Consider the following 23,752-nt stretch of genomic DNA (forward strand, 5'->3'; position numbering starts at 1 on the left):
AGTGTCATCGCAACAACTTTGGTCAAACACCAAAACCTTTAAGCAAAAAGTAAGACAATCAGTAAAATTATTACCAAAACATATGCTTGTTAAGGTTGATGGAAGCTTACAGACAGACTTGATCTTTGAATCTTGATCTCATTCACTTCCCTAAATGTATATGTGAGTGTTTGAACTCAGATCAGCTGGTAAATCAGGTGCCCTAAGAGTCTTGTATGTTGCCATTATTTAGGCATACACTTTTTCAATTGGTAACCCGTTTACCATAACGTGAAAAAAACCACATGATACTTGAACTCCATTTTTCATCACTTAATACAATGGTTCAGACAAACTGCTGTAACTGTTGGCCTGTTTAGAACCCATCTCATCGCCTGACAGTTTGAGTTTCTTGGCTCATCTGACTTTTCTAGCAGTGCCACCATGTTCCCAGATCTCAGCAATGACTTTAGAGTGTAAAATACTTTTATAGCCAACTGAAGATGGCCAAAGATACAAAAAAGAACACAATTTGGGAATAACCAATTCCTCAACCAGTGAGAGTACTTGCCTGCTACCAGTAGCTGACAGCGACTTGCAGATGCACTGGAAGTAAAATATGAGGAACATTTCAATAATACAGCATCAGGGGTACAATTCTGAATAACCATCCTGCCAAATGGAAGTGTACCTGCTACACCTTCACACTTAAGCCCTTAACCTCAGTTTTAACAATAACAACAATGGGTTTTAGGTTAATTTGAACGATGACATCTGCAATTTAGGAATACCAGACTCCCATTAAAGAAAGATTTAAAGCATTACCAACATTCTTTTGATCTGTGCTGATGCTTAAGACAAGGTGATCTTACCTCTGGGGGATCCGTACAGTAATACCAATAATCCTCTGCTCGTTGGGAGGTGGTGTGTGGAGTTGAAAGAAGGTTATTCTTAATCCACAAGCGTTTTATCATAGAAGATAAAACGATGTGAGCTTCCTGTATCATACGTTTATGGACAATTATATACAGGCTTTAGAGAGTGGATTAGGCAAATTTATTCTGTAATCTAGTCTAACTCTGACCTCCGGGGAATTCGGTAGTATTTCTTTAATGGGTGGTTAAGATGTGAGGATAACAGTGTGTCTGTGTTTGGGCTTCAAATACGGTGCTTTTCTACAGATTGCCTTACCACTGCACTGGTAAGATAAAACTAGGCCGATTAATATGATGTGAAGTGCTTTGTAACTTTGACCCGCTTGACTGAATACACAAAAAACAATGAAGAACACAAACTAACTGTATCACTATAACATGATGATGATGGTGATAAAGAATGCATCGAACGTTCCGCTGCTCATTAAAAAAACAGCGCATTAAACAAACCATCATGCTCTTACTTTGAAAACCATGCGGAAATGTCGTCATCAGCAGGCCAGCACTTGGTTTACCGAAAAATAACCGAGTGACACGAGTAGATTTTAGCCGAGACCGGCGTAAAGTTTGTCTCAAAACTCTGTGTGTGTGTAAAAAGACGATCCACGAGCAGAAATGTGAGATCCAAAGCCGCATTTTTGGTCGACAAATACGTTACATTACATGTTACTTGTTAGACGCTTTTATCCAAAGCGACTTACATACTCAATACTGTGGACAATCCCCACAGGAGCAATTTGGGGTGAAGTGTCTTGCCCAGGGACAAAACGACACGCTGACTGCAGTGGGGTTTGAACCTCTGCCCCCCTGATCCGAACACCAACGCACTAGTCCACTGCGCCACACGCCTCCCTACAAAATACAAAATGGATTCACAAATGCCTGATCAAAAGTTTTAAATGTTAAAGAGATATTCAAAGATCTTTTTTTAATTGGTAAAAATATTTTGCGTACTTGCAGATCCGTTTTACATTTGCAAATTTATTTGTGAGTTTGCAAATCTTTTAAATGCATTTGTGGATGGTGTTTTACATTTACAAATCACATATTTACACGCAAATTATTTTTATGTTCACAAATAATTATGAGACATATCTAAGCCCATAAACATATAGCTGGCCTTGTTAAAATTCCTTGGATACTGACCTGAGCGTTTTGACGCGGGTTATCTGCCTCCTCTCTCTCTGTCTCCGTCTCGTTAATACATTCAACTGAAGAGGATAGTGTCTTGATTACTTTCACACACTAAATGCATCTAGATTTAAAAAGAAAATTGTTTCAAGCCTCATTCTACAGGTAGGTCAAGCTTGTCAATGCTAAATACCTCTGTTAAGTTGTAAGTAATGCAGAGTAGTCTTAATGCTTGCTGCCACAGTTGTCATTTACTCCTAAATTCATCCAACCTCATGCAGAACCTTAGTTTAGAAGTTGCATGGGAACATCTAAATGTGTATTGAGAAATAGAACATTATTTAGGCTCACGCTCCGTTGAGTTTGACATTTCAGAGTGCTACAGGACAGTGGCCTTGTGCTCTCGGGTCCGCTCAAACCCCAGAGAGCTGGCAGCTAAAGCTCCTTTTTTGCTCCAAGGATTTAACTGTGGATTAACGCATCAAAAACATACAGGCACGTATACACACCTATCAAACAGAACACAGAATGACACAGACAGTGGTCAATGGAACGGGGTTTGGATTCATGCACAATGTGAAACAGTTTTGAAGCCAGAGTCTGTAAGAAGTTTGCTGACTCTGCTTGATAATGTGAGATAATGGCACTTTGTTTTTGTTACTTATACACAAATGGTTCATAGTGTCTATCAGTGTCTAGCTTTTTTGCACCCAAAATGGTTGTTATTTAAGAGGTTTCTCTTAAATCAGAGTACAATGGGACCAATAAGTCAATAAATATACATATATGGGAAACAGTTTTTCACTGCTAAAGGATGATGCCCATGAATTTAACGTCTATTATAAATGTAAACGGTTGTAATGTTAAAAGTCAAAAGTAGTGAAAGTTGATTCTGCATTGAAATATTAAACACTGACAAGACAAGAAAGTCATAGATCAAGTTTAGTTAGAGCATTGATCCCCTATTGTTTGTAATCTCACTATTTATCAACACCAATCATCAACCTCCAATCAAATTGTGCAATTGTTTGCCTGACTGACCATCGTATTTGGGTTCCTTGTAGATACAAAATGCACTGTATTCTACTTTTTTTTTTATCCGATTCAAAGGCATTGAACCATTTACGATGGCTCAGTTATTTTGAAGTGGACATGTTGTGGCCAATATAGTATACAGGTGAAATGCAATATTTATTTGAGCCCAAACACAGACACACTGTTATCCTCACATCTTAGGTTAGAGTTAGACTAGATGACAGAATAAATAAAAGCCTAATCCACTCTCTGATAAAGAATGCATCTAACGTTCCGCTGTTCATTAAAAAAACTGCGCATTAAACAAACCATCATGCTCTTACTTTGAAAACCATGCGGAAATGTCGTCATCAGCCGGCCATCACGTGGTTTCCGAAAAATAACCGAGTGACACGAGTAGATTTTAGCCGAGACCGGCGGAAAGTTTCTCTCAAAACTGTGTGTGTGTAAAGAGATGATCCACAAGCAGAGATTTGAGATCCGCAAGCGCATTTTTGGTCGACAAATACGAAATGGATTCACAAATGCCTGGTCGAAAGTTGTAAATGTTAAAGAGATATTCAAAGGTCTTTTTTTATTTGTAAAAATAAATAGCGTATTTGCAGATCCGTTTTACATTGGCACATTTATTTGTGAGTTTGCAAATCTTTTAAATGCATTTGTGGATGGTGTTTTACATTTACAAATCACATATTTACACACAAATTATTTTTATGTTCACACAAATAATTATGAGACATATCTAAGCCCATATCTGTTACAGTAGTAGACGAACTAGACTTAATAGCCCGCCTTTGTCAGACCCTTCAGCTTTTGTCAGATGATACCAGCCTATGGAGATCACTCGACGATAAGGCTGGAAACATCGACAAGCCAAGTCCATAGTCCAAGTTGAAAAGGCAGACTACTACGCCAGTGTGTTTGTGCTTTAAGAGGAATAAATAAAACTAAGTAGCTCACTTAAATCAGATTTCGATATACTGTATCTTAAACGTGTACGTTTCATGCCACTGAATTTCTGACAGAACAGTTATAAAGCAGCCTGATTAGAAAGGACAGGGAATACAAAGTTAGAGCAGTTATGCCACTAAGGCCATTCTTTCATTTTAAACTGTCAGGATTGCTCATTAAAATGTATTCATCATGTTAATACAAATCATTTAGGACATACAATTACTGAACATTATGGTAATTTCCTGAATCTGACGTGCCAAACTTTTATATTCCCATTTTATATTAAATAGTAGAAAGTTAAGTTGCCAAAATTGAAGTTGTTACATAGGGGCAACATTTCCGAGCAGCAAAAACCACAAAAACAAACTCTTAAACATTTAAAAACATGTTTCTATTTAGTAAAAGCTATGACCAATCATTAGATGTAAAAAATCTGAAAGAAAAAATATTCTGAAAAACAGTATTTTTAATGGATTAGCAAAAGTAAGGATTTGAATTTAATGAAATTAAGCACTTTTCTTCTGCTTAAATGCTTGAGATGAGAGACAAAGTGTAGTGTGAGTAGTATAAAGGACCCTGTCTTCCTGGTTGGGATATAAATGGATAGATGGAGGACTGAAGAGGTTTGGAGATAGAAGATGAGGAGAAGAGGATGTTTGCCCTTAGCCAATTGAAAAGCTGTCTGGTGCAGGTGCATACAAGCTACAAGTAAGAGATAAGAGGCATCTCTGTCTCTCTAGCTGTTTTCCTCTTCACCCCTCCTGCCCTCTTTCGTCCTTTTTATCATCTCGGTTTTCACTTCACCACAACACGAGTATTTTAATCAATTGGTTAATGGTAAAACAGCGTGTCCAGGAATTCTGGCTCTCAGGTCAAATGCCATTTCCTGCCTCGACAGATAAGGGTGGACCTGTTTACTTCAGGTTTACTGTTCCCTTTTCAGAGCATCAGCGCTCTTTAGGGACAATGAGAGTTCTTCCTCTTTTCTTTCTCTGTACACCAGGGATTCAATTTTTTTAATAGGAGCCATCCAATCTTAAGCAAATTATTTGCACTTCTTTAAAAATGCTAAATATATCAGAAATTCAGAAATCCTTTGTTTGTCCCACAGTGGGGAACATGTAAATACAGCAACGAGGACAGTGCAGATAAAAAAGAGGGAAGCACACATTACAAAATAAAAATCTAATAACATTCAAGGTAGAAAAGATCGGTACAGCAGCATTATAAAAGTAAGTAATCATATAGAAATAATGAAGTAGCACATTCTCAAGCCTTTGGGTAAGCTTTAAAACATTGTATTAAACATTTGTGTTGATACACTTTTAGCAATGAGAAGAACCAGGCTAAATTGTATTTATGTCAAACTAACGTTGGGTTTAGACTCCAGGAGTTTTGAGATGATGTCCCTGATCCATCCTTTCTGGTCTATTCATGAACATGCAAACTCATTTAACCACTGTGATATTTTTAAACAATTTTCAGACATGAGAGTGTTATCCATCTTCTCATCTTAGAATCAGGTAACATGTACTTTTTCTCTTCGGCAAAGCGTATTTCCCAAAATGTTGGGAATTTTCTTTCTCTGTTGATCTTGGTTCATTAAATAGAGTTGTATTTCCATCTGTGGCTTGGCAGATGTAACCAATATTCCTTTTCTGTAAAATCCCTGCAGTCGCTACAACAACAGCAATGTCCTTGACAATAGAGGTCGGACGAGGACTTCACAATAGTTGTAGTGTGTGAATGTAGCCGAGTGTTAAACAGAATATCAAACATGATTTTAATCCTGACAGTTGAGGCTCAAGTTGTTCAGGGATACGAGAACCACCAGACGAAATGCCATGGTTTAATGATTGTCAATGTAGATGCATGACCCTAGAAACGTGTAGTGTGTGATATTAAGACAGTTCTTGCAAGGCTTTTTGTGAAAAACTAAAGATCAAAGACAAACTGATGGCTCCTACCAACCACCCTCTTTTTTTATTGTTCGAAAATAGCAGATTTTTATTACCCTATAAAAATAAAGAACATTTATTTGGGCTGTACAGTATGTTGTGAGGTTGGGATAGCAAACTTGAACTCCGACCTCACTACTGATGGATTCAATAACCTTTAATAATGAAACCAACTACGCTCAACCATGGATTCTTCTTAGCAGAAACATTTGATTCAATCAGATTACATTTACATTTCTCCTACATTTCTCCTACAATGGTAGGTCTGACCTAAATATGACTTCAGTTAATCGACCCATTTCCCAAATAAATATCCTGTCCTAAAGTCGTCCTCTAACCGCTCAATCTGAGAGTTTTAGGGTTAGGGTTAGGGTTATCATTTAGGGTTAGGGCTATATACGCTTTTGCTGTTTGTTTGGAGAATACTATGTGGTATTGGCAGAGTGCATAGCGCACTAGTCTCTATAAGTGATTGAAAGGGTGCTACAATAACTACAATGGGTTTAGTTTTAGAGCTTCAACACTTTTTAAAGTGTTTTCGTTTTTTTTAAATACACAGCCAGAGACAAGCAAAATAACAAAAAGTCTAGAACATACACATAAACGTTGTCGGTATTGTAGCCCTCTAGTCACTAACAATATTGGATTCTCTTAATTTTCCTTGGGCGCTACTTCCTTTGAGATGTTAACACCATTTTCTAATTAGCTGCCTGAAACACAGTACAGATAGCAATACTTTGTAGTTGACAGGATAAAAATAAAATGGCATGCAGGACAAACAATGCCTCATATGCATAGCTAAAGCCAGTAAGGAAAATACAAAAAAAACATCGCTAACTCTAAGAGATGCATGGTTTAGAGGCGATAAAAAGCATCTTTCTTATCAGTCTCGTAGCTTTGCCAGAGGCTTTTGTAGTTGGTGGTGTGTTTTGTGTCTTTTCCATTTACAAATTGCTTCCCCTTTCATTTCTCTTTGTTTCGGTAAGCTGGTTTGCGTGGTCCTGAAGTCTGAGGCCTCGGTGTTCCAACCACCTCCGTCTTCGCTGCCGGAGATAAAAAATAATGGGCAGCACCATTAATTAAGACACTAATCTTACTGTTTGTCATATTTACCGCTCACAGATGCGCGGAGAACTCTCCCAAAAAATTACTGCTCCCTCTCACAATAAAGTGCGTTCGCAGCACATACACACATTCACTTCAAGAGAAAATACATGGCTTGTCAGGGATGCTGCTATAGCTCGTTCCGGCGAAAAAACCAAAGCTTTCTCTCACTTCCTTTTATTTATTTATTCGTGTAAGCGGCTCAGTTAATATTGTTGATTTAAGACCTCACCTTCAATTTGGTGTGGCATGTGGAGAGGGCTTTAGCTTTCGCTGCGACCGAGCCAATTTTCTGCTCCAAGCGCCTTTAATAAACCAACACAGCGCTATCAGGAGACTTTGGCTTTCCCTGATGAAGGCCATTTATTTCAAATTAAAGGAAAGTTCCTTATCTTCAGTGGCCTCAAACGGCGAGAGAGATAAAGATGGCGTGCTTTGGTGTCGTCCTCTCTATGTTGTTAATGTGACGAAAAGGAGGGGGGACGAGCGAGGGAGAATTAAGAAAGGAGTTGGAGGGAATACAGAGACAAAAAGTGGGAAAAGACAGATCAAACAGGGAAGATAAACCATTGGAGGTGGTATGGGGGGGGAGTAATCGGATAGGAAAGTCATCTTTTGGAAATGGGCCTTGTGATAAATACCAAAGAAAGCTTTATTCATTCCCTTTCATCGTTTTATCTTACTTCCTTCCTTTATATGTTTGTTCTGTTCCTTTTTCTCTTTAACCTCTATCACCCATGCTCAGATAAACTCAGTCTTTGCATTCATGATACTGTTGCAGATGATAGAGTGCACGTGTGTGCCTTTGTGGATATTGATATGCTGTAATTGAAACGGGGGTCAGCGCTTCTTTGTGAATCAAAGCCATAAAGACCCTTTAATTTGGCTTTCAATTAAACTGGTGTTAAATGCTCCTTACTGAGAAACGCAGGGGGGACTGCACAGAGAAGATCGACAAGTCGGCAAGGTGTGCACAAGTTTGTGGTGCTTTCATGTTAACGGTGTACTACAAATTGTGTGTAGGTGTGTACATCTGTGCATGTGCCTTTCGTGGGTGTATTGAACCCGCTTGTCTCTGCTTCAATCAGTAAGAATCCATTACAGCAGGGCACCCAAGCAGCAGGCCTGTCATAGTTAACAATCACACAGATAGACAGGCAAAGACCAATTATAATACAGCCCACATATCAAATCAAGCACGGCTGATTCTGTCTCTCAAGGCTCACTTTTCTGCTGTATTTGATCAGAACAATGTTACCCACTCAATTAAATGTGATTTAGCCCTAATTGCATGATTTGCAAAGAAGCACGCACCACACACGCCATAGGTTGTTAAACCGGTGTCAGTGGTTGAGGTTGTTAATTGTTTTTCTCCTTTGTCTTGCCTCTTTTAATCAGACTTCTTTCTTTTGCATGTTTTTTTTCTTCTTTTTTAATAGTTTTCTATTTTGCATCAAGTTGTACAAAGCAAACTGTACCAGTCATGCAGTTCTTTTGAAGTCATGCATTGTTACGATTGCTGTGGGAGCAAATGTGTTGTTTTTCTCACATTTAAAGAAGATAAAAGTTCTCGGTTTCAAACTTTGAAATAATAATGAATGTCCGGGTAATCTCCTTTAGACCAGCGGTTTTCAAAGTGTGAGGCGCGCCGCCCCTGGGGGGCACCAGAGAGCTTCAGGGGAGGCGCAGCGTGAGACACAAAAGAACGAGAAAAAGACGAGTAAAGTGACACTTGCCCACTTGTGGCTGTCTGTGGAGACCGAGTTCCCCCACCTCGCCAAAAAGGCTGTAAAAGTGCTCATTCCCTTCACCTCCACCTACCTGTGTGAGTGCAGGTTTTCCGCATTGACTTTGATCAAAAGCAAGTACCGGTCAAGGCTGGCCAGGCCAGAGGATGATCTGCGTTTATTCCTGTGTGCATCAAAGACGCAGACTCATTGTTCCCACTAAAGTAGGGGTGAGTGTAATAAGGAGGCAAAGTTGACGTTCAGTGTGTTACCGGGAGCATACTGTATAAGGATTTATCCACCATGTTGAAAATGTTAAAAAAAATATGTCTTGAGAACACGGCGTGCGGAAATATACGGGTCGTGCTGCAGCTAGATGTGCCTGTCCTCTGTAAGAAGGTGTCGGCGACTGACATGTAAGGAAGAACGGCTGTCCACAGGCTGTTCCAACTTTAACAACTGTATTAACTTCCAGGGTAGTGAATTGAACATGCAATTGTAATTGGGTGTGTGGTATATTTTCATGCACGGACACGCATGTTCCACAACACACAAACTGAACAACACTCAATTTTCCGAGCTACCAGCGTCCTTGCGATCTTGTTATAATAACAAGTGCACGTTACTGAGGCAATATGGTTGAGACCATTCGGGCTTATTCTAGAGGGGTGTAAGGAATAGTCCAAGTAGTGGGGGAGTTTTATACAATATGTTTAAAACATAAAAATAAAAAGGTGTAAAAAAGTTATTGTTTAATGTTTTAAGGAGGTGACGCTACTCAGCCAATCAAATCGGTGCAGTCAGCACGATAGATTCAAACACACACAGAGACACGACAAGAGGAGAGAAACAGTCGGAGTAATTTCAAATGGCGGAAGGTAGACAGCGAAAACAGAGCATTTCATTACATTTTCTCTTACTGGACCTCTTTGAAATGCAATTGAATACCCCTGCATTATAGCAACAACAATAATAATAACAGCAATAATAATTGGGAGGGGGGGCGCGGCTGTTGTTATGTTCTCTGAGGGGAGGCTCACCTACCCACACTTTGAAAACCCCTGCTTTAGACTGTATATAAGAATGTCAACTTCTATATAATCGTACCTCTTTTTTACCTATGGAAGTTTGGCCCCTGCTGGTTATTAGAAATAATGGAGGTTTAAGGCACTTTGCATCAGCTTACATTTTCAGGTTGCTAATAAAAAAGTAGCAAATCAGTCTTATTTCATACCAACTCCTAAGAAAAATATCCAGATGTTTGGCTTCAAAATGTTCCCCAGATAATCTCTAACTGTGTATTTCATGTTGTTACATAGCAAGTTTTTGGGGTATTTAAAGTATTTAATACAGCTAATAAATACCCAAAAATATCCAAGCCAAAATAATGGACAGTACATTTAAAAATCAGTGCATTTGACAAAGCAATAAAAAGGGTTAAGGTTAGGGGCAACAACACTTTTACAAGAGCGTTGATGCTCACTTTGAAGTAAGGGAGTTTAAAAAAGGAGCATAGAGGATGTCTTTCGAAATGTATGTTATAATTTGTTTTTTATTTTTATTTATTATTACACCTTTATTTAACCAGGTGGTCCCATTGAGATCATCGATCTCTTTTTCAAGGCAGACCTGTTTGTTTTTATTTATGTTTTTTCCATCGAGAACTACTTTGGAAATAAGTGTATCTAGTAATCCTTTCAAGCACTATCCTCTTGGATTTTTGTTTGTCATAATGCTCTTTGGGTCCTTGTGCTTTAAAATCTGTAATTAAAATTCTACTAACGTCACTCATGATTCCATCTTTGTTTACCCCTGTGTTTTCGGCAGGTCTCGCAATATGAATCCGGTGTGTTCTGGCCTGCAGGCTCAGATTCTATCCTGCTACAGGGATAACGGAGACCAGACCCTAAGGTGTTCTGACCTGGCCAAACAATACATGCAGTGTATCAATGCGGCAACGAAGGTGAGTGAGGGAATATCAGGGAACATCCAAAGTAAAACAAAAGTACCCTCACAAATTGTACTTACTCCCATATATAGTCATATCTATTGCAACCTTCTACCAAAAAATAATACATATGTAAAAACAATATTATATTGTACTTTACATGAAGTTTGCTACATGAAGACCCCATCTGAGTGGTGTCTTTTGATGTTTTCCATCGACAGACAGTGTTATTTTGAGGGCAGCACTATGTCTGATATAAAAGAAAGAAACTCAAGTTGTCAAACTTATTCTGGGGGAGTTAAGGATCCAAAAAAATCAAATTTGAAAGGACTTTGAGTGCTGTCACTTTAGTTTTTTTACACGGAGAAAAGTCTTGTCATTATAAAGAGCTTTCCAAGTGAATGTCTGATGTAAAAATATGAAATCCAATCCTCCAGTGCTACCAAACTTGTTTTCCTACCACTGCTGAAAATGACACCTTTTTCAAACACAGTCTGGGTTTCTGGGATGGCATCAGTCCTCAGTCGCAGTTCAGCTTGTCACTGCGGCGTTCAGCCTTTTGGGTCTAATTTTATGACGGTTTTGGTCTAACAAGCCGTACAACTAGACATTTTCCCAGACACGATTAATGACATCTTGGGCATTTCCTGAATATGACAGCAACTAAATGTATTAACATTGCCAGAATTGAAAACTAATCCTTAAAGTAGTTCACTTGATTTCAAATGAACCAGATAGGGTCGTAAAAAAGTCAGACGCAGCATTATTTACTGTAGTCTCATCACTAGAAATCTATGAAAATATAGCAACATGCACTGTAGACTGTGAGTATGATTATTTAAAGTGGACCTATCATGCTATATTTGAATAATATATTGTAGTGCCATACCTATATAAGGTATATTTATACGTTTTATTTGTCAAAATACCAAACAGGTCATGCATTTTAGCCATGCCTCATTTCCTTCTATTTTGCTCTCCTCAACCCTGTCTTTGCATGCGCTGCAGCTGACCACGCCCCCCTGCAAAGGAGGGGGCCGAGTTACGAGCGCCATGTTACCATGCTGCTACCATGCTGCTACCATGCTTCACAATGAAAGCAGTTGTTTAAAAAAAAAAAATAGCCTGACATCCGGGGGAGATGTGATTAGTGAGTAAACAAACGGTAAAGGGCAGAAAGTCTGATTTGATCATCTTAAATAACTTATAATCACAACGGGAACAGTTTGCAGAGCTGTGCTTCGTTGACATAAGTCCAGCCATGCGTCACGCCTCTTTTAAACATCACTGTTGCCTGAAATCAACTCCGAAGGATACATCAGTGTACCCTCGGTTATAGCTCCTCCATAGAGACTTCTCTCTTCTCTCTCTGCTCTCCTCTCTCCTTTACATCAGTGTAACCTCGGTTATAGCTCCACCAGAGAGACTCCTCTCTCCTCTCACCTCTCTCTTGTAAATCAGTGTATCCTCGGTTACGGCTCCTCCAGACAGCCTCCTCGATAATCTATCCTCAATGAGCCTTTCGAGAAATTAGTTTTCCTTCGAGACGGCGCATCACCCACATCCGTTTCCGGGTCGCTGCCGGAGGACCGAGGAGTACGCAAACATTTGAGAAATGACAAACGGCTCATTTCGGATGACTCGTGTGCGTGGACTTGACGCCAAGACGACCAGCGACCCTCCCCGACAGGCGCAAAGACGCGAGGGCCCGTCCACAACTGTGCACGACTGTAACCGCAGTTTTAATAATTCTTATTATTTATTTATTTATGGTGTAATAGAAGTCTTACTGTTCGTGAGACTGCCTGATTTAAAAAATATACAATTAACATAAAAAAGATATGATGTTGTGATAGTAATAATAAATATAATAATAATAATAATAATAATAATAATAATAATACACTTTATTTATATAGTACCAATGCAAGACGCAGCCCAAAGTGCTTTACAGAGTCAGACAAGATACAAAATAAAGAGTAAGGAACATCATTAAAAACTAGTTATACACAAACAGAAAGAGTTATATCACAGAACCATAAAACAATAAAACATGAACAGTGATACAACTCAAATTACCCAAAATGTAAAGCTGCCTTTAAAATATAGGAACAAATTCCAATAGCTGGATTCTAACATCCAATAGAAGGATATTACAGAATATTTCCTATAAAATAATTTCGGTACTTCTAAAAGAAAGACATTGGAGGATCTGACTGTCCTTGTAGGTTTGTAAAATGAAAGGCAGTCAGTGATGTACAGGGGCCAGGTTATGTAAAGCCTTGTAAATCATTAAAATGCAGCGGTTACCAGTGCAGTGATGCCAGCACAGAGGAATGTGCTCCCTTTTGTTGTGTTTGTTAAAATCCTGGCCGCAGCATTCTGAATGAATTGCAATTTCTTTAAAGATTTTTTAGGGAGACCATTAAGAATGAGAAATGTAGTAGTCCAAGTGACTAGTAATAAAAGCAAGTAAAGCCATTTCAGCAGCATTCTGAGTTAAAAATGGTCTGATCCTGGCAATGTTCCTTTGGTGGAAAATTGACGTTTTTGCAACATGGTTTAAATTAAGACCACAGTCTGACATTAGATCAATTAATCAAATGATAAAAAAATCATCAATATTGTGTTATATAGGTTTTCATAAATGGTCTGCAGAGACTAAAAAACCCTAAGTTCCCTCCAGTCCAAATGTATTGTAGGTGACATCTCTAAGCGGTTGACCAATCACCACAGAGCCAGCCATCTAACCAATCAGAGCAGACTGGGCTCTGGTTTCATATAGAGGGTTAAAGGAGGTGCTGCAGCACAGGCAGTATGAGAAAATAGCTTTTTGAACATTAAAGCATGGAAACATGTCACAGTAAGGGCACACAATTCAAATATGTTGATTTTGGTTTGCCATTTTCTGATTGGAAAAGTAATCATCTTTCAATTAGAGCTGTTTCAAAGTAAAGTAAAGTTGTAAAATATTCAGTGAGTCAATGAGATCACGCTTCCTTTTTTGAAGTTTTCACCCACACTGAAACACAGTTAGGAACCACTGCTTATGCATGCACTCTGTAAAATCCAGCCTTTGTACTTTAGCTCTCAGCATTCCTCAATTGGCTCTACTGTTTTATTATTCAACAGAAGACAAGGTTCCTTTCCTCAAGCGTGTGCAGCAGCAGCTTTAAGTTACAAATGCACAGAAAGTTGGGGAGGAGAAGTTGCAGGAGATAAAACTGGAAACATGCCCTTCCCTGCGCTGCTCAGGGGCACGGAGGCTTCCCCTGGCATACATTAATACAGCATGTGATAATCAGCTCGCTGCAACTCGATTCCTCTGCTCTTATGCTGGTGGTGTGTGTTGCTTCTTGTACGTGTGGGAACTCTTAATGGCATCTATAGCTTTGTTTCTGTCCTGTGTATAACCCATTCAAATTCACCTTTGTTTACACACAGCTAAAGCTTTGTTTGTGTTCTAGTATGTGTGCCAAGTCAAATGTGCTGAAAAGCGTTATGTTGTGTGTTTTTGTGTATGTGTGATGTGTCTATTTTTATATTAGCAGTTGTGTGATAATGAGGAGTGAAGGGAAGAGTCTTTGGTGTGTGTGTGTGTGTGTGTGTGTGTGTGTGTGTGTGTGTGTGTGTGTGTGTGTGTGTGTGTGTGTGTGTGTGTGTGTGTGTGTGTGTGTGTGTGTGTGTGTGTGTGTGTGTGTGTGTGTGTGTGTGTGTGTGTGTGTGTGTGTGTGTGTGTGTGTGTGTGTGTGTGTGTGTGTGTGTGTGTGTGTGTGTGTGTGTGTGTGGAAACATGCATCCTGCTTTAACCTACACATCAATGTCTTTCTTCCTGATTAGCCCCTCAGGCGTCTACCTGACTTTCACCCGATTTGAACGTCAATTTGGAAGTTTGAAAAGTTTTTCCTCCATTATGTGTCTTTAGAAGCTGTCACAGTTCAGTTATCACTGATGACTTGGTTTTCCTTTTCCTTTTTGGAGTAGATACAGAGTAAGCCGTGATTTAACTGAAAGAACTAAAAGGTCTGACCCACTGTTGTAGGAAGTAAAGCAACTCGTCATGTTGAACTTGCTATGTTTAAACACAAAATAGCCTCTTTAATGCAAAGCTAGTATTAATTAATTAATGCTTATTAATCCTAATGTTCTATATCAAATTATGTTGAGTCTGTATTGTCCTTAAAATCAACGTCAGTAAGTTTCCTTAGATTTTCATGTATTTATAATACTAGGACATTATTCTATTATGGTGTTTACAGTTGTTATGGTAGCATTGTCATGACATTGAATTTCGAGCTAATCATAGGAAAATCTCAAAATATGAATGTATGCTAAGCTAAAGATGTAATATGACTATTTGCGAGCTAGCTTTTTAGCCTTGTTCAGTTGCATGTAAAAGGAAAAGATGTAGCTATCATAGCTAGAAAGAGCTGAATAGAAACACCCTTTGACAAACAAAAGTGTATTGTGCATTATTGTTACTTTCCTCAGCTACATTTACAATTACGACAAAATCTAGCATATTGATATTACATTAAGAAAAACTAGAAGCGTAGTTGTTGAGTGCAGACGTCCGCCAAGGCCATCTTGATGAGGGTTAGTTTGCGCGTGTATCGACCCGTGGTGTAGAATGAGTCCAACATGTAATGGGTTCTTCTTTGGACCATTCACCCTTTCATCAAGTTTTATAAAAAAGCGGGCACGTACTTTTCCGTAATTCCCGCTAAAAACACAACCTCATTGGTGGAGGTAATAATGTTATTTACTGTAAAGCAAAAAATGTTGACATTTCAACAATCTGTTGGGAAATACTGATTAGCAATTTTTTGCATTCAAAATAATGAGGACAAATTATTTATTCCAATCCATTAATACGGCTTTAAAACCTTTCAAAATGTTGGAAAAAGCAAGAGAAGATAAATTAAAGGTGACCTATCATGCAAAATGCACTTTTGTACGTCTTTTATACATGAATATGTGTCCCGGTGTTCCAGGGAACTCACCAAGTGTCAGAAAACACAACCCTCTCTATTTTCCTCCATACCCAAATCTTTTAAAAAGGGGCTGCAACGGATCTGATACAGACTGATCCAGATTTGAACACTTCTATGACGTCACAGAAGTGGCGCTACGGCTATTGGGCCAACTCCACCAATCAGGAGGAGACAGCCACGGACATTGCCGTTCGGAAGCGCTGGAGATGCTGTAGTACATATGCCAGGCCTGTAGATGGTGCTTTTCTCACAGAATCAGCCCATGCAAAGACAGTGTTAAATTGAGCGAAATGAGGAATGGCTAAAATGCATGATCTGTTTGGTATTTTGAAAAATAAAAAGTACAAATATGCCTTTTATAGGTATGGTCCTACGCTATACAGTATTATTCAAATATAGCATGATAGGTCCACTTTAAGAAAGATATGATACTAGAAAGCCTCTGAGGGGAATACGCAAACAGATGATGCCTTGTCTTTCCCAGGCTTTTACATTTTGTGAAAGAGGACTTCAGTGGGACTGAATGTTGTCCAGTTTTTTGTTTTGTCTTTGCAGCCAAACAGAAGCGACTGCGATGTGTTTTGATCAGTGCCACAGCGGGTCAGTGCACAGGCCTGCAAATCAGACGTCTTCCCACTGGGTTACAGCACCATCTTTGTGTGTGCTTGTGTATATATGCGTGCGTGTTTGATGGCAAATGAGGGGAGGATCCCACAGAGACCGAGCAGACGAAAACCAGTCATTACCCTCTGGGAGTCTGGGTCTGACGTGGGCACAGCTACAGGTAGCTCTGCCCAGACTCACGGCAGGATTTTCTAGTCATTTATCTGCAATCTCGGATGGGAATACATATGCCGCACAATCATGCAAGCACTGTCTATGTGCATGGTGGGATTCTAAAGTCATTTTGAGCCAGTCTCAGAGAGAGGCCTCCTCTGATGCTGATCAATATCAGAGGAGAGAACGTGGTAAAAGAACAAAGACAATTGAAAAAGGTGAGGAAATACCTGAAAGGAGAGGAAAAGAAGACAAGCTGAAGGATATACAGGGAGTAAAGAGATTTGGAAGAAACATAGAGAGATGAGGGTGTCACAGGAGCTACAGCGAGGTTAGGATCTGACCGGCCGCAAGTTGAGACCTCAGAAAAACTTTAAACGCCGTTATTTTCCCCTCCAGCAAGGCCAACTACTGAAGCACACACACACACACACACATGCGTTGATGTCTGGAGCCCTGCTGTGGAATACAGACATACAAGGCTTTGGGTCTAATCCCAAGGGAGTTACGGCTAAAGTTTAAAGCTGCCTGTCAGACTGGAGAGATAGACCGGACCTAACAGAGAAAAAAGAATGAGGTAGAATCAGAGACAAAAAACTTTACAAAGTGCTGAGGAGCAGCAGGGTGATTGAAAAGGAGATTTGGAAACATCGTGTATAAAGAGTAATTGGTATTGATCTCGTGCATTATGGCCATATAGAAACAACAAATGAAGAACGTCCACAGTCCTTTTCCCCTGGACTGTTTCAGTGCCTTGTTGTAGGTTTGTTACCGCAGAACTTCACTTGAAGAAGCCTAATGTCCAATATAATTCCTGCAGTCAAACCATTGTAATTCATTTATTTTTGCAAATTCAAGTATTGTCTCACATTTTGCCTAACTTCAAAACTGACTTTAATGGTAACGGTAAAGTGCTAAATGCCTTGCTTTTGTGAGCTCATTTGCTGCAAAATTCTTGCAAAGACGGCTAAAGCACTCCGTTCCTCTACCGACATCCCTTGTGATCAACTGACTGAGCTTTTAACAGCCAGGCAGAAGAGTTGCTTTTATTTTTATTTTGACAATGATAAGGAGGCACACCATTACTTTTCTGAATAGGTAGGACACCTGATGTTTGCAATTCACAGATTTAATCAAATGTGAAAAGTCAGATTATGTGTGTTGACTGTTGATGATAATAGTTAAGGGTGGCTGTTCTGAAGACACCTTTCTCTACATTACAGGAAAAGCCAGACATAACCCTTGACTAATAGCAATAGATCAAGGTTTATTTTTCTGACTAAAGCAATACAAAAGGGAAAAACATGTCTGTTAGATGTACAACGCGAATAACAGTTGAACAGCAGACATACAGTCATATAAGGAATCATGAGAACATTAGGCTGAATATTATTTGTCTTGCTCTATGCACATTCATCAACAAAGGAGATAGATATGCTCAGCCCATTAGTATAATTTGTAGATTCTTACTAAATAGGACCAGTTGTTCTTGTAATTTTGCCTTTCCTATGTGCTTTGTTACCTGTCGAAGTAGTTGAAGTCCTTGATCCCTGACAGCCAATGTGAGTGACAATAGGAGGACTTGCTGATTAGATGTCAGATTTGTCAGCCATCATACTGTAAGACATTCTCCAAAAATTACCCAGTACATTAAGATTGACTGTCCTTCTCCTGCGCGAGAGGCATTCAATTACACCTTTAATTCCCCTTTCTTCTGCTCAGCTTATAATTTAAGTTGCTGGACTGTTCACTCGCTGACAGTCTTGACATCCAGGGCTAGTTGAAACAGCGGAGGAGGTTTGACTGATGACATGTCATGTCCACTGTCCATCAGAGGCCACTACAGATTTATTAAGTGTTGTGTTAAGATGGAGCTTTTCTCAGTTGTATAATTTGCACATGAATCACATCCCACTTTCAAATGTCTGTCTCGTTAAATTAATAGAGGTGACCCCATCCGCAGTAGGAGGTAAAAAACGGAGCAAAAAAGAACATTAGACCGGCCCCTTACCATGTAAAATCAGCTTGTCACTTTACATGAAACAGAAGATATGGATGTGCAGAAAACTCTGCTACACAACTGATTGTCGTGCAATAATCTGTTCCATCTAGCAGTTTGTTGAATTGTTCTGACTATTTAGAGCAGGGGTGGGGAACTTCTGGCCCCCGGGCCGTATACGGCCCGCGAGATCATTTGGTGCGGCCCTCAAGGTAATTTATAAACACACGCAAAAAAGAAATTAAAGAAATCTAGACCGCAAAAGAATTAAACAAGCGAGTGCCTGTTTTTCCTGGCCAAGGTCAGGGTCCATGAACACAGCACGAGCCTAACGTGTCATCAACTGGTATATGTCTCGTCTGAAAGGGGTGTAGTTCTGACAGAGAGCACCGGAACGCCGCTCCGGCACTTGTACATTTGCACATATCTTGTGTCCATATCTTTCTGTTTTGGTGGTCATGCCACAACCATGCACGTGCATGCATGCGTGAGTCATGACAAGATATCTGGATTAAGAGGTTGCTTTTCCTTTGCACAGCATGAAAGAAAGGCGAAATGAATGGGCTGTGATTTTAGTATTTTTAAGCAGAGGTCAATAATTTGTGCGGTCCTCAGAGGATGTTGAAAAAATTGAAATGGCCCTTGAGAGGAAAAAGGTTCCCCACCCCTGATTTAGAGTATACTAAAACAACTACACACTTTTACTGAAAATGCAAATGCCCAACGTCATTGAAAACATTTAGTCAAACTGGTGACATGCTGATTTTAGATAATCTATTACAAAACATTGTCCAAATGTGCAGAAATTCCAAATAAAACCGGTATTATAGCACTTCCACACAGTGCTTGCTAAATCATGTCCTGTGTTAGTAATATCCTACTTGGTTTTGTTGCGAACCAGCCGTTGCATTTGTTTTGCTGAAAGTTCCTGGAACCTACATTTTTTCATCCCATCCCAAAGTCCAGCCAATCACGGCATATTCACATTAAAGAATCTGGCCCTCTTTGAAAAAATGTTGCACACCCCTTCTTTAAGAAGTGCCAACATTTAGGTTCAGAAGGTTGCCAACAAAGCAGGAACTAAAACATAGCATACAACTAAAGTCGACCTCAGATCAATGATTTGAACGTGACAAAAAACCTTTAAAACGTTGTATGGAAAAGTTTCAGTGACATGAACTGGTACGTTTCAAGTCTGTTACAGATTAATAGCTGTTTAAAGAGCAGCGTTCTTGACGTAGGAAGGGTAGGATTCTATGAAAACTATGTCTGTTTGACACAAGGCTAAGAAATGTGATCAACAAATACAGGCCCTTTGGTCACATTGCACAACGGATGGACGGCCCAAATTGGCCATTGTCTTGTTTATTTATTTGTTACTGTTTCTTACCAAGAAAGTTGGAAGTTAGAATTACAGTCATCGTTGCTATGAAGATGATGCATAGGCTTGTCTAGTTGATGGATATTGGCATTTTTCAGATGAATGTTTACAAATTTCAACTTGGTCATTGAAATGTTCAACTGAGCTTTAAGTTAGGTGTCATTAAACCCCTTTTGTTGAAAACATCTATCTTTCTTAGAGACGTCTTGATACAACACATTGGAATTTTCTTAACACCAGAGGAAGTATCGATTGACAACATTGCAATATACTAAGACATGTTTGCAGTATATTTTTTGTTCTTATCTTATTAATATAATTAGGGTTGGGGAGGGACGTTTTGTAGTCAATGCGGGCAAGCTTTCCACAGGGGGATGGTGTAGAATTTTTAAAAGACTGATGTAATTCCAAATGGTAGGTCTTGATAAGGGCAGAACAACAAAGCCTTAGGTCCCATTGGAGATGAAGAGGATTAAGAGAGAGTAAGACTATTGTGCAGGAATCTGTTCTGTTTCTGAGGCATGCTTAGTGTGCAAGTATGATTCCCTGTGGACAGCACACCAGAAGATAAGGGGAAAGAGAAAATAGTTTCATCAAGTTTTGATAAGTCCATTCTCAGAAGAAAACCCTATGGACAATACTGATACATTGATAATAAATCTGTATCTGCGGCCAATCTGAATGCAAACAGACTTTCGCAAAGCCAGTGAATCACAGCGGTATAAAACCTTATATTGATTTTTTTTTCTTTTACCTTCAGTTTTATTGTTGATTGAACAGGAGTCATGCTGGTACAGAGATCATAGCGGCTCAGCTACTCTGCCGACAGATAGACAAACAAAGAGTTGAAAATACAAAGAGAAGGCTTTGACGGAAAAAAAAAACATGAAGTAGATAAACCAAGAAACTGTAAGTGGAGTATATGTGAAAGGCCAGTGATGAATAAATGGAGAGGCCTTGAAAAACACTGAAAAACAGATGAATGGAAAGGAAGAAGAGGAGGGGAGCGCTAAGGCATGATAAGAAAGCACAGTGAAAGAAGAAAAGAATAGGTGTAAAGTGAAGCCTAAGATTAAACGGTAACACAAAGTAGCTTGATATCTGTTTAAGTGAAACAAATAATAGAACAAACTTCCTCTATAGGCAGGTTCAAATGAATAAATAGGTTAAGAAAAAGGGGAGATGAATGCTGGGATACGCACTGATTATGGATTTATAAAGAAAACTGGATAAAGTGTTTCTCAATGGTACATGAAGCCAAAAATGGACTGACTAGGTAGAAAAAGTACCCTGGGACCATAGAGCATGGATACTTGAGTTTCCTTAAGCCCCGCCTTGAATCTCCCAGTCTCGTCTCAGTCAAATAAAGGAGAGGTAGCATAACTCTGTATTCGGCTTTTAGGGCATATACATTCTTGTAGACAGAATAATTTAATTTGGGTTACCAAAAGGAATATAACATTTCCGACTGATTTACAGATGTTCCTTTCCCAATCTAAGTCCATGATAACGTGTATTTGGGCCCTAATGACCTTGTGGATGTGTAGTACCACCGTTTGTCCTCTACGAAAATGTGCTTCAACAGGCGGCGCCATTCCTAGGATCTTTACGCTGATTGCTTGGAGAGACATTCTAAAAAAGAAAACTGATTTGCATTGTAGACATTATGGAGAACAATGAACAGTTGAAGCTGGAAAAGGGAAAAAAATAGTAAGGAAGCGCAGTAGCTGGGAGAAATCATGAAGAGAAGGAGGTGGTCACTGAAGAACAAAGGTCGAGGTAGACAAGGGATGATGGGAGATGGGGTTGGAACTTTTGTTAAGAGAGAAAATGTAGGAGAGGTTTTGGAAGATGCACAATTGGGGGGGAAGGGTGGAGGAGGCACGAGGCTCATGTCATAAATTGGAGTAATGGGGGAGAAAGGGATGAGCATCGGGAGCAGGTAAGCAGTTATAGAGGAAGGGTTAGAGAGAAAAAGAGATAGCAGGCCCCTCAGCAGTCAACACTAATGAAGAAGAATGAGTGCTGTTTGCTGGACCTGAAACTGACCACACACACACACACACACACACACACACACACACACACACACACACACACACACACACACACACACACACACACACACACACACACACACACACACACACACACACACACACACACACACACACACACACACACACACACACACACACACACACACACACACACACACACACACATTTCACTTAGATATGAGCTCCTCCTCCAATTTTTTGACACAAACTGTATGAAGCGTACAAGTAGTCAAACTCAACATTCACCTCGTTGCTATGCGTGAATGAACATTGCAAAGTGTCTTGTAGCTCTGTTTAAACTAGGCCTAATTAACGAACAGAGTTCACATTTTTATATTTGTTCAGACAGAAAAAATAAAATCTCAGGCATGGAAGTTTTCACCGAGCTTTTAAATTAGTGTAGGTTGCTTTAATTGGGGCTAAAGTCTTGCAGTGTTTTTATATCCTCTTTCAAAGTGCCAAACTTTTCTACAAAGTTGATGTAGATCACTTTTTTTAATCCTTTGACATTCTATTTGTGACTCAGGGTGCTTTAACCATTGTGACTTTGTGCCCACTGAAGAAACCAGAAATAAAACAGACATAACATATCTAAATTCTTAACAAATTGTTTAATACTTATTTTTTTGCAAAGATTTAATTAAAACATTTGGCATTCTTTTGGAGGACAATTTTGTCAGATTCTTGTTTCTGTTCTGCTCTCAGTTGAAGGTCTGTTTGTGCCTCATTAGCTGTGACTGCTTGCAGACAAGAAAATAAAAAAGCTATCCTTTAACTTTTTTATTCCACCCTAGCTCACAGTGTTGAACAAAAGTTGACAGAAGACAGCAGTAAGTTGTGCTTACCCATGAAGGTCAGAAGACGTAGTCAATGTATGACAGATAGCGTCACCAATGTAGGGATAATATTTCTGCTCTTATGGAGCTTTGATGCTCATAATTTATTTAGTTTTACTTGCTTGTAAGCGCTTTGAGCACCAGAAAAAGCGCTTTATAAATGTAATGTATTATTATAATAATTATAATGAGCTGACATGATGCAGGTCATACGTTGGCAGCGTGTTGACTTTTAAACGCAATGGACCTTCAAAGTGTTATATGGTTGAATATACTTTAATACTTTTTTAATAATGACACAGCATGCTTAAAACAATAAAAGCTTAAGATGTATTGAGCAGCTATTTGGACATCATCAATCAGTTAAGGGCGATCATTAATGTCTGCTTAAACACACACAAGGCATAAGAACTCATATAAACCACCAATACCCCTTCTCATCTGAAAATCAGTTACGTTCTAGTTCCTTGCTGGTTCGCAGTTCGTTCAACCGAGAGCCAAATACAAACCAGTTTGGTTATATCTCTCACAGGCTCCGCCCTCTACTGGACTCTATGGGTACTACCCCTTGACCATATCATGCAAGCATTCATCCACTGAGACTTCTATAAACGTAGCCGGCCCCGGGGCAGGCCTACCAGAAAGCGCGCGCATCTCACCGCATAAAAGGAGGCCTCGCCTCCTGACTGTCATCCCTTTCTCTTCAGCGAGCGGAAGAGAACACTGAGCAAAGACGTGAATAGAGAAAGAGAAAAAAAGTGGACTCACCACTGATTGAACACCGGACCGGCCCGACATGCCCTGGCCTCTTCAGTTGGGGGGGCTTTAATCTTCCACCCCATAGTGGGGCCAGGGAGGCTAAATTGCACCTCCTCTGCCCGGTGCGTGCGCTAGCATGTTATGTAGAGTGCACAGCTGCCTTTAGACGCACTGA

At 39.6% G+C, this 23,752-nt stretch overlaps 1 protein-coding gene across 3 annotated transcripts in view; it reads left to right on the plus strand.

The window, feature by feature from the left end:
• The window catches only part of chchd6a (coiled-coil-helix-coiled-coil-helix domain containing 6a), a 104,800-nt gene that overhangs the window by 68,556 nt on the left and 12,492 nt on the right, over positions 1–23,752 (plus strand). For all 3 annotated transcript variants that reach the window (XM_079676729.1, XM_079676728.1, XM_079676730.1), the window contains one exon: positions 10,651–10,786. In XM_079676729.1, the coding sequence (XP_079532855.1) occupies positions 10,651–10,786 (136 nt within the window). The remainder of the gene's footprint in view (positions 1–10,650; positions 10,787–23,752) is intronic.

The sequence above is a fragment of the Notothenia rossii genome (genome assembly GCF_949606895.1).
Source record: "Notothenia rossii genome assembly, chromosome: 4".
NCBI lineage: Eukaryota > Metazoa > Chordata > Actinopteri > Perciformes > Nototheniidae > Notothenia > Notothenia rossii.